The sequence below is a fragment of the Elgaria multicarinata genome, chromosome 2, assembly GCF_023053635.1.
Source record: "Elgaria multicarinata webbii isolate HBS135686 ecotype San Diego chromosome 2, rElgMul1.1.pri, whole genome shotgun sequence".
Taxonomy (NCBI): domain Eukaryota; kingdom Metazoa; phylum Chordata; class Lepidosauria; order Squamata; family Anguidae; genus Elgaria; species Elgaria multicarinata.
This window is the reverse complement of record NC_086172.1, coordinates 13,847,367-13,865,711: the sequence shown is the minus strand read 5'-3', so window position 1 is coordinate 13,865,711 and position 18,345 is coordinate 13,847,367. Positions and strand designations below refer to the sequence as shown.

General features: G+C 42.9%; 1 protein-coding gene across 5 annotated transcripts in view; it reads right to left on the bottom strand.

Annotated features, from left to right (window-relative positions):
* The window catches only part of AGAP1 (ArfGAP with GTPase domain, ankyrin repeat and PH domain 1), a 452,256-nt gene that overhangs the window by 337,697 nt on the left and 96,214 nt on the right, over window positions 1–18,345 (bottom strand). For all 5 annotated transcript variants that reach the window (XM_063116055.1, XM_063116056.1, XM_063116057.1 and 2 more), the window contains 2 exons: window positions 16,880–17,021; window positions 11,651–11,785 (listed from right to left, as the gene is read on the bottom strand). In XM_063116055.1, coding sequence (XP_062972125.1) covers window positions 11,651–11,785; window positions 16,880–17,021 — 277 coding nt within the window. The remainder of the gene's footprint in view (window positions 1–11,650; window positions 11,786–16,879; window positions 17,022–18,345) is intronic.

Below are 18,345 nucleotides of genomic sequence, written 5' to 3'. Positions count from 1 at the left end.
CCTGGGGTGGGCAAACAGAAACCCCTGGGGTCAGAGAGTTCCCAATTTTTCTGGGCCTTCACATCTCTAAGCTTGAGTCTGGGGCATCCACCCTTCACTGTTCAGAACCTGTAGCTTTCTACACTGTTATGAAGACCACTAACTAATGCACCACACTGACAACAAAGGTCCGCATAGTTAAAGCAATGGTATTCCCCGTAGTAACCTATGGCTGCGAGAGCTGGACCATAATAAGGAAAGCTGAGCGAAGGAAGATAGATGCTTTTGAACTGTGGTGTTGGAGGAAAATTCTGAGAGTGCCTTGGACTGCGAGAAGATCAAACCAGTCCATACTCCAGGAAATAAAGCCAGACTGCTCACTTGAGGGAATGGTATTAAAGGCAAAACTGAAGTACTTTGGCCACATAATGAGAAGACAGGACACCCTGGAGAAGAGGCTGATGCTAGGGAAAGTGGAAGGCAAAAGGAAGAGGGGCCGACCAAGGGCAAGATGGATGGATGATATTCTGGAGGTGACTGACTTGACCTTGGGGGAGCTAGGGGTAGCAACGGCCGACAGAAAGCTCTGGCGTGGGCTGGTCCATGAAGTCACGAAGAGTCGGAAACGACTGAACGAATAAACAACAACAAATCTAATGTTTAACTTGCATCATAATATATTTTTTTCATACACCCTCTGAGGTCAGAATGGCCAAGATGCTGTAATGAACTATTTTTGTCATGTACTTTGGATGAATCTGTCCTAGATTTCATTCAAATATTTGCAATATTGTTCCATCAGTTTTCATTTGGGATTCATCCAGTCACAAGGGATGCTCAAACAAACATTGCCATTCTTTTAGCCACAGATAACAGATAAGCCGTGGCATCACACCATGGCAACACACCCTCCCCGCTGCCTCCCTACTTCTCCTGTACAAATTTCTCTTGCTGAGTTTAATCAGAATTAGTTATGCAGTTGCGTCCACAGTAATGTTGACTATGGTTAACTAATTAACATCTGAAACCACAGCTAAGGGATGGGCTGTGTTAATACTTGCACTGACCCACATCACCGACCCATAAATGGAGCACATTCAGCAGGCATGAATATTCAAGCACCTCTGGCCACCTTATTTGGTACGGCTATAAAATCTATTGTCCTTTAAATCATCTTTCTTTTGCTTTTCACAGCACATAATCCAAGTTCAGTTTCAGAAGCTTAATTGCTTCACCTCTCATTACTGTGACAGGGCTGTAGACATGCTGCCCTTAGTCATTTGACTAATTAAATTACATCAAAATCCTGCCAGCTGGTAAGACATGGCAACAATATGGATTAGCAAATTCTACTTATTTCCTATTCCATTATTCCTTCAAAAATCAAACCTATGAAATACTTAACTGTGCTGTCCAGTAAGAAACGTTCTTTTTCAAACATCCTTTAACGCCCATTTAAATTTAACACAGCACACAAGTTGAGGGCAACAAACTGCCAGTATGTCTGCCTTCAGCGACAAACATGCTGGCAGTTATGTGATGTAGAAATAATATTGGTCAAATTGAACAGAAGACAAAACAACTTTGAATACATGGTGAACAAGAACAATTCTTCTACATTAATACCACATCAAGCTAATTCTAAGAGGCTGAGATCATTAATGAAGTATCCTAGGGCAGAACAGAGTAATTACTACAGTGTTCTATCAAAATAATTAGCTCTTTTCAGATGTTGTTGATAAAATCTGCTTTGATAAGCAGTCAGTGTTACATCTAGTAGCAGTTAACAAAAACACACTCCAGTTCACACTGTGAAAACACGCCAACCGCCCAGGGAGCTTTGGACCTGCACAAAGCTTTAGATGTTGGGTGGCATAGCAATGGGATAAACAATAAATGGGGGGGGAATACTTCCAGTCAAGTCTGAACACCTACATTCTTGCACAAAATATAGGAAAGTCTTTATTTATGCTGTGCACTTTGAATTTTAATGTGATTTCATATTGCACTTTACTATTGTTCTGTTTCAGGGGTGGGCAAGATGAGGTTGGAGGGCCGCACGTGCCCTCCCGACTGCTGTGTGGCCCCCGTGGGCCTCCCTCAAGCAGCTACTGCTTTGAGTTACCGGTGTGCTGAGAAATCACGCTCTTTCCAGGGATTCTAGAAATGTGACTTGGTTACTTGGTTCTGACTTACCATTGCTGATTTTAGATTGGATTGTGGGGTTTTGCTGTAGTTTTATGATTTTATGTTAAAATGATTTTCCTGAAATGTTTTGATAAATAGAATATATGCATGTGGAAACTGCAAGGTGTTGAATGCACAAGTATATTTTGTTTTGCAAATTAAGAAAATGGGTGTGTGTGTGTGTGTGAAAATTGAAATTGATATTAAAGTACACAGAAGAAAGGTTTTTACTATGTGTGCTCCTGAATAAAAACTTGGACTTATTATGAACTGCCCCTCTGGTCAGTGTAGAGTGAACACAAAGGGAGAGAATAGCTTCAGGGTGCTGAAAGCAATTTTATTGATGAAAAGCCTGATGCATTTTTATTTATATTTATTTATTTATTACACTTATATACCGCTCCCATAGCCAGGGCTCTCTGTGCGGTTTACAGAAATTCTAAAATTGAGATAAAAACAAGTATACAAAATTTAAAATTCTAAAACACAGAACATACACATATAAAGCATTAAAAACCGTTAAAAAACTAAACATGTGGGTGATTAAGATGTGCCGCCATATGCCTGGGCAAAGAGGAAAGTCTTAACCTGGCGCCGGAAAGATAGCAGCGTTGGTGCCAGGCGAGCCTCGTCAGGGAGATCATTCCACAGTCTGGGGGCCACCACCAAAAAGGCCCTGTCCCTCGTTGCCACACTCCAAGCCTCTCTCGGAGTAGGCACCCGGAGGAGGACCTTAGATGTTGAACGTAGTGACCGGGTATATTCACGTCGGGAGAGGCGTTCCGTCAGGTATTGTGGTCCCAAGCCGTGTAAGGCTTTATAGGTCAAAAACAACACCTTGAATTGGGCTCGGAAACATACAGGCAGCCAGTGCAAGCAGACCAGAGCAGGTGTTATATGGTCAAACCTTCTGGTTCCCGAAATCAATCTGGCCGCTGCATTTTGCACGAGCTGCAACTTCCGAACTGTCTTCAAAGGCAGCCCTACGTAGAGCGCATTGCAGTAATCTAACTTGGAGGTTACCAGAGCATGGACAACTGAAGCCAGATTCAGTCTCATGCTTTATTATTTCAGTCTCGTGCTCTATTATTAGGTCTTCTTCAAAGGGTTGTGACAATGTCTGCAGAGATTATTTACAACAGAATGTCTTGTGCTTTAAACACTGGTGACTTGACAATCTGGTCTAAATCCATCAATATATTTGTTTACCTCATCCTGAGACTATTTGCATTCATCCTGGATGCTCAATCACTTTGCACCAGTGGAGAGGGAAACCCACAGATGAACTTCTCTCACTTGAGAAGGCAAAGGCCACAGAAGTCTTAGTGTCATCCTGAGAGGAGGAACCCTAACCCTAACCCTAGCCCCAGTTGCAAAACTAGCTGAAAGCACTAGATTCAACTGAAACTACAACCAAGACATTAAGAAGTATTCCCTCAAAAGAGTAAAAGTGTATGCTGGATGAGAAAGGCCTGAGGAGCCCTATCCAGTTAATGAGGCACCATGTGAATGTGAGTTTTAATTCCCAGAATCCCTCATGCAGAAAATTCACCAGAACAGCATCAGAGTGGGACTGCTGGGTCCAGTCTCTGCTGACCAGCGGAACTCTTCATGATGACTGAGTTTGCATGATCATGGAGGGGGAAATAAGCCATGGTGGCTTATTTCCCTTGCTATGCATGCCAGTTGCATGCTGGGGGGATTCACATATTTACCTTCACTGGCATCGCTTGCTGAGTCATCCAAACACAGTGAGGGTTGCTTGCTGCTGTAATTAACAAGCCATTCAGAATATAGAATAGTAGAGTTGGAAGGGGCCTATCAGCCCATTGAGTCCAACCCCCAGCTCAATGCAAGAACCCACCCTAAAGCAGATCTGACAGGTGGTTGTCCAGCTGCCTCTTGAAGGCCTCTAGCATGGGAGAGCCATGACCTCCCTAGGTAACTGGTTCCGTTGTCGTACTATTCTTACAGTCAGGAAATTTTTCCTGATGTCCAGCCGGAATCTGGCTTCCTGTAACTTGAGCCCATTATTCCGTGTCCTGCACTCTGGGAAGATCGAGAAGAGATCCTGGCCCTCCTCTGTGTGACAACATTTCAAGTATTTGAAGAGTGCTATCATGTCTCCCCTCAATCTCCTCTTCTCCAGGCTAAACAAGCCCAGTTCTTTCAGTCTCTCTTCATAGGGCTTTGTTTTGAGACCCCTGATCATCGTGGCTGCCCTCCTCTGATCACGCTCCAGGTTGTCTGCATCCTTCTTGAATTGTGGAGCCCAGAACTGCACACAATACTCTAGATGAGGCCTAACCAGGGCCGACTAGAAGGGAACAAGTACCTCACGCAATTTGGAAGCTATACTTGTATTAATGCAGCCCAAAATAGCATTTGCTTTTTTTGAAGCCACATTACACTGTTGGCTCATATGCAGCTTGTGATCTACAACAATTCCAAGATCCTTCTCATTTCTAGTATTGCTGCGCCAAGCATCCCCCATCTTGTAACTGTGCATTTGGTGTCTTTTTCCTAGGTGTAGAACTTGGCATTTATCCGTATTAAATTTCATTCTGCTGTTTTCAGCTCAGCACTCCAGCCTATCCAGGTCACTTTGAAGGTTGTTTCTGTCTTTCAAGGTATTCACTATCCCACCCAATTTGGTGTCATCTGCAAATTTGATAAGCATTCCCTGCACCTCCTCATTCAAATCATTAATAAAAATGTTGAAGAGCACTGGGTGCCCTGCGGTACCCCACTCGTACTTCCCAGAGCTTCAAAGTCTGACATGATTTCTTTGTAGCTCCACTTGGCAACATCATTTGTTCCCACATGGATGAGAACATAGGGTATGTGTCAGTGGCCTTTATGAGCTTTGGCCACCCTTCAGTCACATCTCTAATCTGTGCTCCAGGGAGACAGCATACCTGGCGAGTCCATGGGTCTTCACGATATACTTGGATTTCAATCACACGCAGCAGGGAGTCTCCCACAACGACGACTCTTCTCTTCTTCTTGGTTGACTGACCTCTTGCCTCTCGTTCACTGTTGTATAGTGTCCCCTGTAATTCTTCCTCTGCAGGCTGTCCTCCAGTCTCCTCCTCCAGTAGTTGAAAGCAGTTGCTTAACTCTAGTGTTTCCACTGGTGCAGAATGTCTTCTAGTTCTTCTGCTCCTGACTGTCACTCTTTTCCAGGGAGTTTCCTCTTCATTGGCTTTCCTCACCTCAGCATACTCCTGCTTCAGCTTGCTGTTGCTCTTCAGCCTCTTGTGCTTCTTGTTGCTGTTGCAGTTCCACCGTTCTAAGAACTCTTCGCTTTCTCTTATTCCTTGGAGGTGGACACTCGCGACTCAAGTCTTCTTACTTTTTCTTCCAATAGTGCAACCAGCTTGCACTTGTTGCAGGTGTACGCAATGTTGATCTCAGGCAGGAACACAAAAATTGCACACATTTAGCAGGTCACCACCACTAGAGACTCCTTTCATAGAATCATAGAATAGCAGAGTCGGAAGGGGCCTACAAGGCCATCGAGTCCAACCCCCTGCTCAGTGCAGGAATCCACCCTAAAGCATCCCTGACAGATGGTGGTCCAGCTGCCTCTTGAAGGCCTCTAGTGTGGGAGAGCCCACAACCTCCCTAGGTAACTGGTTCCATTGTCGTACTGCTCTAACAGTCAGGACGTTTTTCCTGATGTCCAGCTGGAATCTGGTTTCCTTTAACTTGAGCCCGTTATTCTGTGTCCTGCACTCTGGGAGGTGTTTCCGACCATATTGTCTATTTCTGTTTTGTTTTTTCCTTTCCGATTATAGTGGAATTGCCTGTGCTTTGTCCTGTCCTCTCTGAAGGTACACAACAAAGTCCCCTACTATATGTGATGAAAATTTTGTTAAGGACCTCCCCCTTGACCTCCGCTGCCGAGCTCCCCCTGTCAAACTCCTGTTAGCTCTCCCTGTTCACTTGCCCTGATCGCGCTCTCTCTCGGGGAGCTGGCCTCCTTTTGTAGCTCCTAGTCCAGCTGAGGTAGCTCCTTTTCTCTGCTTCTGCTCAGCTTGCAGTCAGGAATCAGAAATCATGGGCTACTGTAGGATTCTGAGGTGATTTGTTAATCACAACAATAAACCACCCTCACTGGGTTCACATAACACAGCAAGCCATGCTGGTGAGGGTAATTAGACAAATCCCCACCCCGTGGCTTATTTCCCCCTCTGTGTTTGTGCAAACACGCCCCGTTCTTGGCCAGCAGAGGAGTGGAGCCAACAGAGAAGATATATCCAATAGCAGTATCCCATATGGGCAGGCAAGGTGACTCACATGATCTGCTCAAGAACCCAGTGGACAGGAAGCACCTTGGGCAAAGCGTATTTAATAGCTGTATTGTGCCAGATAAAATTAGAGGGATCAGCCCAAGCGGCTGCCTGACCGTTATCTTCAATGGGAGCCTGAGTGGCCAGTGCCCCTGAACAGAATGGTCCATGATTCCCACAGGGCAAGGCTTGTCGGATGAACAGTAAGCCATGGCACCACATTCTCCAATGCTATGGTTGATAATACTTCTTGACATTTGGTGCTTATTTACCCCGTCTGTAGGATCCAAACAGGCTATCCAAACGTCTGGGGTCCTGTGTTTGCCTAATGTACATCTTAGGAACCCTTGAATTTGGCCAGTTAGAACAACAATTTTGATAGCACCATGTCCTGAGCATGGTGGAACATGATATTTGTTTTCAACTTATATGGTGGGGCCATGCAGATAATCATTCTGCTCTGGTGAAAGACAGAGCTCCTCCCACACTGACAGGGCATGGAGTTCTCCAACCCTTCTAGTAGAGTTGACTGCCACAAGAAACGCTACTTTCCATGTCAGTTCCGTTATATGAATTGAGCATTTTACCAGTGAGAAGAATGAATAAAGATCAAAATAGAGAAGTGGGTAAGAAATAAAATTATTATTATTATTATTATTATTATTATTATTATTATTATTATTAAATCCCATTGTTTTAACTTACTGTGTTTTAAAACATTGTTTTATCTTACTGTATTTAAAATCTTCGTTGGTTTTATTTTGGCTTTTACTTCTATTTGATACTGCAGTTTAATAGTGCATCTTATGTTGCATTTTATGATTTTAATTATTGTGAAAAACCCAGAGAGGTTTGGCTATTGGGTGGTATATAAATGTAATAAATAAAGAAATTACTGGCACAGGTTTAAAGATTTCAACATTAGCAATGTTTTATTTTTCTAATTCAGTGAAGGGATTGTGGTTTTAAAGTGATGGTTTTAATTATTATCTTCTCTGGAAACTCAGAGACAGAACAGCAAGGCATAAATATTTGCTTGTTATGTATGCACGTGTGTGCGCGTGCACGCACACACACCAGGAACAGAGTGATAGTCCATAGTAACTGGAGGGAAAAAATTAATTATCCTGTACCCATGTTTATTTATAATCCCATTCACTAAACTGCAAGTGCTTAGGTAGCCAAATAGAAATGATACGGTGGGTATCCTGGCTGGGTTAATGGCAAATATCAGGCATCAATCAAGGAGATTTGCAGCCAAGAAGCAAGTACTCTGGTGGAAAGAAATTTGGGGCTGCCACTAAGGTTATGAAAATTAGAATGGAGAAACAAAAACATGTTCCCCATAGGAATACGTTCAGTAACTATGTTGGTAATTTGGGGGTGGAGAGTAGATGCAACCTGCTTTTGAGATGAATTTCCACAAGAGGGAGCCAAAAGAACCCTTTCACTCGTAAAGCACTCTTTATGAAACTGTACTACCATATTTCTTCGATTGTAACACGCCATCGATGGTAAGATGCACACTAATTTCAATACCACCAACAGAAAAAAAAGCTTTGATTCTAAGAAAAAATAATCGCACCCGCGATTCTAAGACGCACCCCGTTTTTAGAGATGTTTATATGGGGGAGGGGGGGAAGTGTGTCTCAGAACTGAAGAAATACGGTATTAACGTTTGTTTGTCCTTAAAACATGTGCAGGATTGCTGATGCTTAAATATGAGGATGTTATTCCATATCAGAGGGTGCTATTCAGTTCCATCTCCCACTCGTCTGAATCTTTTCTCAAGCCCATAGTATAAATCAACTTCGGCTATTGGGCGGTATAAAAATGCAATAAATAAATAAATAAAAAACAGCAGCAGCGCACAGGAAAAAGAGGGGAGGGGAATCTCTCCCTCCCTCCCTCTTCTGCTCCTGCTGCCATCCAGTTAAATAAAAGGAAGGGAATCCCTTTGTGAGGCTTTATTGGCTCAGAAAATGATCCAAGTTCTTGCGGATAGTTTTGGAAAGAACTGACATCTTTTCCAAACCAATCCAAAGTGAACAGGAAATAGCTTGGCCATCTCTAGTTAGGAGTTAGTACTTGCAACTCCAGACGTCACAAACACAGAAGATGTTCTGGGATGCCTGTCTCTGAGAAATTTCCAGAGGAAGACCACAAAACTGCTCTACAGATCTGGGCAACTGCCATCGCGTAACTGAGCACGCTCACCCCTGACTTTTCGCTTTCACACTCACAAGAAGGAAATACACCAGGGCTGCCTCTTCACAGCCCTCTGAGAGGAGTAGTGAGAACACAGCCACTGTGTGAAGCTTCTAAGGCCTGTTGCCAAACGATAACATAACTCATGGAACTATGAAACTGCCTAGAGGAGGCAAAAACTCCCCCCTGGTCCATAATACTTATTTGCTCATATATGAGAGAACAGTAATACTAAGAGCAACATGATTGGTTAAAACTAATTCACTTCCCTGCCGGAATTCGAAAGAAAAACAGCAAAGGAACGGGGAAAGTAGAAACTTTGGTTAATGGGTTGACTATTAATAAGACTCTTTTATTGCATTTTTTCCTTTGGTACCAGAGTGGAACTAGCCCACAGCTTATATGCACACTCGTTGTCTTTCTACTGTGTTTCTTTCCAATTAGACCCTGTCAATATCCTGTGAAGTCAAAAGTATAGTGCTCAAAGAACTGAAGAAATTACCTAGACATGTCAGAGAGTTGGACAAAATGGCATTTTGTAATGGTTCTTGCATACTTAATATATTTGATTCCATATATAGTAATCAAGATCATTTTAATCTTATATTGTGCTTCAGTTCTGTGTGCCGACAGTAAAAACATCACCCAAAAGGAGGGAGCCAGAGACAGCTTGATGTGGAGCGTGTCTTAATTCTCAGAGGTGGTGACTGAGCATCTAAGCTGTACTATTTGAGACTAAAGGTGGGAGAGGGGCCAGGTGATTGAATGATGCTCCATATAAAAAGACTCTCCTCCACATAGGAAAGTAACTGTCAGAGAGAAGAGGTTCCAGGCTAGACTTCTCCTTTACATCTAGCTTTTATGTGCAGGCATTTTGGGGTGTGTGAAGGATCATGCTACTGTAAAAGCCCATCACCATTTATTTATTGCATTTTAATACCACCCAATAGCCAAAGCTTTCTGGGCGATTCACAAGAATTAAAACCATTCAAAGTATAAAACAAACAGTATAGAAAGATGATATAAAATGCAATATAAAAGCACAACCAGGATAAAATCAGCAGTGCAGAAATACAAATTTAAAACAGCAAAGTTAAAATTAAATTTATAGACAGTTAAAATGCTGAGAGAATAAAAAGGTCTTCACCTGGCGTCTGAAAGAATATAGTGCAGGTGCCAGGCGAACCTCTTTAGGGAGCTCATTCCACAGCTGGGGTGCCACAGCAGAGAAGGCCTTCCTCCTGGTAGCCACCTGCCTCACTTCCTTTGGCAGGGGCTCATGGAGAAGGACCCCAGAGGATGACCTCAGGGTCCGGGCAGGTACATATGGGAGGAGGTGTTCCTTTAGACAGCCTGGCCCCAAGCTGTTTAGGGCTTTAAATGTTAATGTTAATAACCACCCAGAGAGCTTCAGCTATTGGGTGGTATAAAAATGTAATAAATAAATAATACCAGCACTTTGAATCAGTCCCAGACTTGGACTGGCAGCCAATGAAGCTGGAAAAGGACTGGTGTGATGTGGTCTCATTGGCCAGTCCCTGTTAGTAAATGTGCTGCCATGTTTTGTACCAGTTGAAGTTTCTGGACCGTTTTCAAAGGCAGCCCCACATATAACACATAGCAGTAATCCAAACGAGAGGTTATCAGAGCATGGATAACTGTAGCTAGGCTATCTCTGTCCAGATAAGGGCGTAGTTGGTATATCAGCCTAAGCTGATAAAAGGTGCTCTTTGCCACTGAATTCACCTGTGCCTCAATTGACAGTTCTGGATCCAAGAGCACCCCAAACTATGAACCCGATCCTTTAGGGGGAATGCAACCTCATCCAGAACAGGGTGAACATCACCTAGCCAGTACCTCCATCTTGTCTGGATTGAGTCTCAGTTTATTGACCCTCATCTAGTCCAATACCATGCTCAGGCATTGATTCAGAACAGCCACTGCCTCACCTGAGTTTGATGAAAAGGAGAGGTAGAGCTGGGTGTCATTTGCATATTGATGACACCTCAACCCACATCTCCAGATAACCTCTCCCAGTGGTTTCATGTAAATGTTAAACAGCATAGGGGATAAAACAGAGCCCTGTGGAACCCCATGTCCTAAATGCCACGGCACAGAGCAAAAATCCCCCAGCACCATCTTCTGGAATCGGCCATCCAAGTAGGAGCAGAACCACTACAACGCAGTGCCTCCAACTCCCAGCTCAGACAACCTATCCAGAAGGATACCCTGGTCGATGGTATCAAAAGCCACTTGCAGTCTTAAGTGGTACAGTCCAGACACATGTTTACCACCTCAGTGAACTAGGTCCTCAGTCACCTCCAATCCATGTTTAGTTCAACATGAACTCAACGTGGTTTACCCCCTTTTCTCTCCAAGGAGAAGCTGGGGCAGCCTCCCACCTTCAGTCGATCTGGCTGGTTCTTGGTCATCACAACAATCTTTGCAACGAAGCAGTTTGTCATTTACTCCAGCAGCAGTTGTTCTTAAATGACTGTTCTTGGAGCTTATGACATGCAGCCTCTTTGCAAAACTGCTGCAGCCAAAAGAGCAGCAGGACACCAATGGCAACTTTTTCTTCTTTTCCGTCCTGGGCAGAGCCCATGCATCGTTACATGGAAGTAGGCTCCGCTGCACTTACAGGCATAGGACCAGGCTGTTAATCCCTTATACAGAATAGACAGGGTTGGGTAGAAACCGGAGGAAGAGAAGGAGAATTTTCAGGCAAAATGTTAATTGCAGGTCTCTAGTAAATAGTATTCAATATATTTCAGTATAACCTAATACGATGCCTGCTTAATTGCCTCTTACTTCAAACATGGAGATAAACTAGTTAAGCTACACAAGGAGATCAGTAATATGGACAAACATGGTGTGACTCAGATGTATTTTTTTAACCAATTGATTCAATAATGGCACTGCTAAAGACAGACCTTAATTAAGTGCTGTGACATATTGTGCAGAAAAAAACATGTATTTACCATCCTGAAAAACTCGCTCCACATTCAGCCCATAGGTAGCACAGGTTTCATAGTAGGTGCATCTCTTCAGATCATTTGACAGCTTCCGTGCTCTAGCATCATCAATGACACGAGGATTACTGGAAGTTATAGCATCTATAAAGAAACAGAAGGATTAGGGGCTTTTCCCCCCCCAAGGAAGTGCTTAAATCCAAGACACAGAATTCTAAATATCAGCCATTTCTCCCCTAAAACAAAGTATTAAAGATGAGCAAGTCAAAATCCTTGCTGTTTTTGGGGGGACCTCATATGCTTCTATTTTAAATTTATTTGTTCAAATTATTATTCTGAGATACAGAAATTAAAGAACTAAATGCACAAGCACATAGCGTTTAGAATAGTCAATATCTTTAGTCTGGAAGACTAGAAATTTTGAAACAGTATATTTAACTGAGAAGACTTAAACTAACCCTATGTAGCATTTTATGCAAACAATTGTCTGGGTCCAATCCAAGCTTTACTGCTGTGTGTGTTTTCCTCTCTCCAACCACATGTCTTTCCAATAACTAGACAAGATGCACCAATGGCACCAGCTAGGGCCTTTGTGGGCAAAGCAAAGCTTGACAGACCTGGGCTACCTTGTCCTAAACTCCATGCGGAACCAACGTAGTGGAATTTAGAACACAAGGCTAACTTGCCAGCGGCCCTCAAAAACTTTTCAAACTAACATCACACACCCTAAATCTTAAGCATAAACATGACGGATAGATTAAACATCCAGTGAAGCCCTTTTCATGAGTTCTCCAGAACATATGCGGGCTAAAACTAGGGACAGGGCTGCACATGCGGCCAACATACCCCAGGCCCTGCCTTTTCAGCCCTGCCTTTGGCCCCCAGCCTTGTCCTGCTGAGCAGCATGGTCTACAAAGACTTCTACTCACATTCATTTGAATGTGAGAACAGCTCTGTGCACAACTAGGGACCCTAATTAAGCTGGATTCCTGATCGTATTGAGAGTTGTAGTCATTTTGAATCAAATGTGAAGATTTTACTTATTTATTTAAAATTATTTTTAGGCCACTTCTAAGGGTAGGATCCTCTCGGAGTGGATTAAAAAAGTCATTAAAAAGTATACAAATGGGGAAAAAAAGTATACAAATGGGCAATAAATAAATATCCACTAAAATACTATCAAGCGCTATAAAAACAGATTGTACCAATAAAGCTTGTAGCCCTCAGATGCTGATCCATGCACCAAGAAAGTCATATATATTCATTGTTCTTCTATTACAATCATATTCCCTCATACTCTCAATTCTTCTTGCACCACTTCTGCCTAAGACTCAATGTCAAAAAATTTAGAATAATCACTACTTATGATTCCATATTCTCTGTGTTAGAATCCATAAGCATACCTGGAGAGAGTGGAAACATTCACCCTGATTATTATTATTTATTAATAATAAACATTATCACATGATTGAGAGTATGACAGAATCAGCATTTGCCTGGGAATGAGAAATAAGGAATGAATATCTCGATTTTGTTTCGATTGTGAGCTTTCCAGGGATGTATGACTGGCCACTGTTTTGTGTCTGAGGATTCAATCCGAAGATCCCTCTAAGTAAGCAGAAGGCACTCCTCTGAAGTCCCCCTTGTGTCTTCAACACAAGGTCTAGATGATTAGGGGACCTTCCTGTGGTTTGCAAGTACATTGCAGGGAGGCTGCAGATAAGTGGTGGTGGGGTGGAGAAATTGGCAAAGAAAACTGACAAATGAGCAAATGTTCTTTCCACTGGCACAGTAGGATTTTTGGATCCAAGCGACTATTTTGAACCAAGGTCTACTCCAGCACAGACAGATTTATGTAAGCTACTGATGTTTAACTTTGCAGAGGAACCTGCAAACCAACTTATTGCCAAATTAAAAAAAGAACTGAACATAATGCACTTGGCATTCTTCACTGGGTGGCATCTCAAACTGTATTTGCTTTATCGAGGCTTTAGCAAGCACAGAAGTCACCAGGTCAGAAGCAAGACTTTGGTACAAATAAAATCACATCCCAGAGCCTTAATCATTATGCAACTAATGAGGGATTTTTCATCTATGCTACAAAATAATGCCGGTAATGTGGATTTGCTAGGGTGACACAGGGTGACATGTGGGACATCTACTGTAAGCATACAATCTGATAGTACTATAGCACAAAAGTGCTATATGCAAATTTGATGACAATTTAAGAGCTGTAGGCTTCTGATTATCCAAAATAAGTAACAGTAAGATGAAGCAGCATATGATTAGTTGCAATTAATTACAAGCTCAAAAAGGCCTGGTTGAACAAGTAAATTTTTAGGAAGTGTTTCAGAACATACCACATTTTCTGCCTCCCGAACTGCACAGGGCAGTGTTTTGCAGAGGGTGGGTGCCTCAACTGCACAGGCCTTCCGCCGAGATATTACATGGAAACATTCAGTTGGGCATGGAACATGCAGCAAGGCCTCCCCTGAAAGATCAGTTGGATATATCTAGGGGAAGGCAGTCTGCTAGATATCCTGGTCCAACGTTGTTTAGGACTTTGTATGCCAACAACATAACAATGAACATGGCTTGCTACCTAATAGGGAGCCAGTTCAGTTCTTTTAACACAAGTGTAATGTGAACACAGCTAAGTGTCCTACTGAGTCCTCTAACTGCTGCATTCTGCACTAACTGCAGCTTCCAACACAGCCCAACACATAGCACATTTCAACAGTCTAATTGTGAGATGACCAGTACATGGATCACAATACCTAAGGTGTTGCTATCCAGGAACGGGCATTGTTGGCGCCATTGAGATAACCTGGGCCTTCAGTGAAAATGATTGTTCCAGGAGAACCCCCAGTCTACAAATTTGTTCCTTCAGAGGGAGCTCAACTCCATCCAGAACAAACACCCAACTCCTGGACCAGGGAACTGTCCACCCATAAGGTCTCTGTCTTATCAGGATTCAGCTTCAGTTTACTAGCCCTCATCCAGGCATCAGTTCAGAACATGTACAGTCTCTCCTAATACAGATGTCACAGAGAAATAGAGCTGGATGTCATCAGCCTGCTGGTGAAACCTTGCCCCAAAACTCCTAATGGTCATTCCCAAAGGCTTCAAATAGACATTAAATTACATTGGAGACTAGGTAGTGCCCTGTGGTACCACAGATCAACTGCAAGGAGCCAAGGCACAGTCATCCGATACTATTCTCTGGAAATGACCCCTCAAGTAAGAGTTGAACCACTGTAAAACAGTGCCTCCAACTCCCAATCCATGGACAAGGTTTAGGAGGGGTTGCACTCCCCCTAAAGGATCAGGTTTGTAGTTTGGGGGTGCTCCTGGATCCAGAACTGTCATTTGAGGCACAGGTGGATGCAGTGGCAAGGAGTATCTTTTATCAGCTTAGGTTGATATACCAACTGCGCCCTTATTTGGACAAAGATAGCGTAGCTACAGTTATCCACGCTCTGATAACCTCTCATGTGGGTTACTGCAATGCATTATACATGGGGCTGCCTTTGAAAACGGTCCGGAAACTTCAACTGGTACAAAACAGGGCAGCCAGACTGTTAACAAGGACTGGCCAATGAGACCACACTATGCCAGTCCTTTCTCAGCTTCACTAGCTGCCATTCCAGGTCCGGGCCCGATTCAAAGTGCTGGTTTTAACATTCAAAGCCCTAAATAGCTTTGGGGCAGGTTATCTGAAGGAATGCTGTAAGTGCCTGCCCAGACCATAAGATCATCCTCAGGGGTCTTTCTCCATGAGCCCCTGCTAAAGGAAATGAGGCATGTGGCTACCAGGAGGAAGGCCTTCTCTGCTGTGGCACCCCGGCTATGGAATGAGGTCCCTAGAGAGCTTCACCCAGCACCTACGTTATATTCTTTTGACGCCAGGTGAAGACCTTCTGATTCTCCCAGTATTTTAACAGTTTATCATAGTCTTTTAACCTTGCTGTTTTAAATCTGCATTTTAAATCTGCATAAATCTCTCTATTGCTGCTTGGTTTTATTCTGGTTATGCTTTTATATAGTATTTTTATTGTGCTTTTATACTGTTGTTTGTTTGATACTTTGATTTGTGTCTGGTGGTTTTAATTTTTGTGAACCGCCCGGAGAGCTTCGGCTATTGAGTGGTATAAAAGCCACTGAGAGACCAAGAAGGAACAGGGTTACATTCTCCGTTCCTTTTCCATCCAGGAAACCAAGGCTAATTTGCTCCCCAAATCAGACTTAAACAGACTGGAATGGGTTCAATGATCAGTTTCATTTAAGAGCGCTTGCAGCTGCAGTGCTGCCACTCTCTCAAGCACTTTACCCAGAAAGGGAGTATTAGAGACTGGATGATAGTTGACACAGATTTCTGGGTCCAGAGAAGGTTCTTTCAGGAGTGGTTGCACAACCACCTCCTTCAAGGCAGTAGTGACCACAATGATGAGTTCACCGCTACCCTGATCCATCCAGTCAGTCTCCCATGGCTAGCTCGAAGAAGTCACGAAGGCAAGGTTCAAGAGAGCATTGGTGGGTCATACAAATTCAAGCATCTTGTCCACATCTTCAGTCTCCCAAAACTGAAACTGATCTCAAAACAGGGTAAGATAATGCACTGAACACCTCAGAAGACACTGCACCAATAGCAGTGTTCAAGTCAGCATGAAGGCGGCCAATTTTATCCCTGATGTTTCTTGCAAACCCATCACAGTGGGCCTCCGGGATTCTAATAATGGATTCACTGGGGTAGATGACAATAACCCTCTAGTTACTTGGAAAAGCTCAATTGGATGGCTACTTGAGGAGGTGGTGGAGGCAGCAAAGTAAGCCTTCTTTGCTGCCTTCACCACCATGCATTAGCTGCAATTATACACTCTTGCGCATGCTCAATCACCTTCATGATGAGTCTTACGCCATTTAGGCTCCAGCTGTCTTCTGAGCTGTTTCATATTGTTTCCTTTACACAGACACACTGTGGACTAGAGAAAAGAATGCTTAATCCTCAGATAGAATTTAAACTAGTCATCCATTCAACAGGTTCTGATTAAGGGCTTAACAAGAACAACAAAACCTTCTTAAAACATTATAATTGGAAATGGCTGAGGTACATACCCTCAGGAAAATGCAAATCAATACAGTTTTTCTAAACATGTATATAAAACAAAAGTTAGTGGCGAACAACAATTAAATGATTTTTTTCAAGGAAGAATGTACGGCACAAGAGGAATCACTTACCCTGAGTTCCCACTAGTACCATTGGGATTTCATTAGCGTTGCGATAGTTAGCCATACGGGTATAGTAGTGGTACACAGTCTGGAAGCTAATTTCATCCTCAAGGCTGAAGACAAATATAACAGCATCCACCCACATAGCAAACTGCAGGGGGAAAACACAGATACTCAGTAAGATATAAACAAAAAACAAGAAGGTAGAGAGGAGAGCTTAAGAGTACACCACTTATCAAGCCACTGTAACTAAAATCTAAATTGGCATAATGCTATTCCCCATGGAAGGGTTGACATTTTCATGCAAGTTGGTGAGACTTCAAGAACTGCATGAATATTATGGAAATATTATGATGTCCAGCTGGACATCAGGAAAAACTTCCTGACTGTTAGAGCAGTACGACAATGGAATCAGTTACCTAGGGAGGTTGTGGGCTCTCCCACACTAAAGGCCTTCAAGAGGCAGCTGGACAACCATCTGTCAGGGATGCTTTAGGGTGGATTCCTGCATTGAGCAGGGGGTTGGACTCGATGGCCTTGTAGGCCCCTTGCAACTCTGCTATTCTATGAAAGATTTGCACAAGCTAAACTCTGAATATAATCCTAAAATATGAACACAAAGCATGCATTTGATAGCCACTGGTAGTAACATAGCTAAAGACATTCCCTGAATATGCAGCACATTTGCATATTTTACTCAACTGCAAAGCAAACACCTGAACATCAATACTTCATTTCAAAGAGCATTGCCAAACCATCTGTTCTGATATTCAAACAGTCCACTGATTCGTTAATTTATCGAAAATATTTTAACCTGCCCTTCATCTCTGTGGATATCAGGGCAGTATACAAGAGTATGATTAAAACTGCTCTACAATGAAATCCATAAAACTTAATAAAATCAAAAGGGGCAGCAAATTCAGACAGATTTTATCAACCAATTAAAATATATTGTAACATATTTACCAGGTTGCCGTTATCAAAGCCAACTCCACCAGGGATAACAGTTATACATAGCCAATGCTCATGATGGTTAATTGTGAAATTCTGAATCTTCTTTATTTTAAAATGTGATGTTTTTCACAGTAATCTTATGACAAAGCTACTAGTAATTATCCCAGATCATTTGTACCACATGATAGCACTTTACTATTGTTGTTTTTCAGTTCACATGTTCTGCTACAAGTGGGCAGTTCATAGCTTTGAACACAAAGCACCACAGCCTAAATCTATACGTCAGAGCCCCAGATCCCAGCCAGCTGCTGCAGCTGAGAAAGAAAAGACAGTGTGCATGTGCAAAGCTGGCCAGCAGCTGGATGGAGCTCTGTGGGCACAGCAGCTGGCCAATGTTGAAGCAGCAGTTCCTTTTCCCTCCTCCATTAGATAGAGATAGAGCTGAGTGTCATCTGCCTATTGATGGCACTTTAGCCTAAACCTCTGAATGATTTTCTCCAGCAGTTCCATGTAGATGTTAA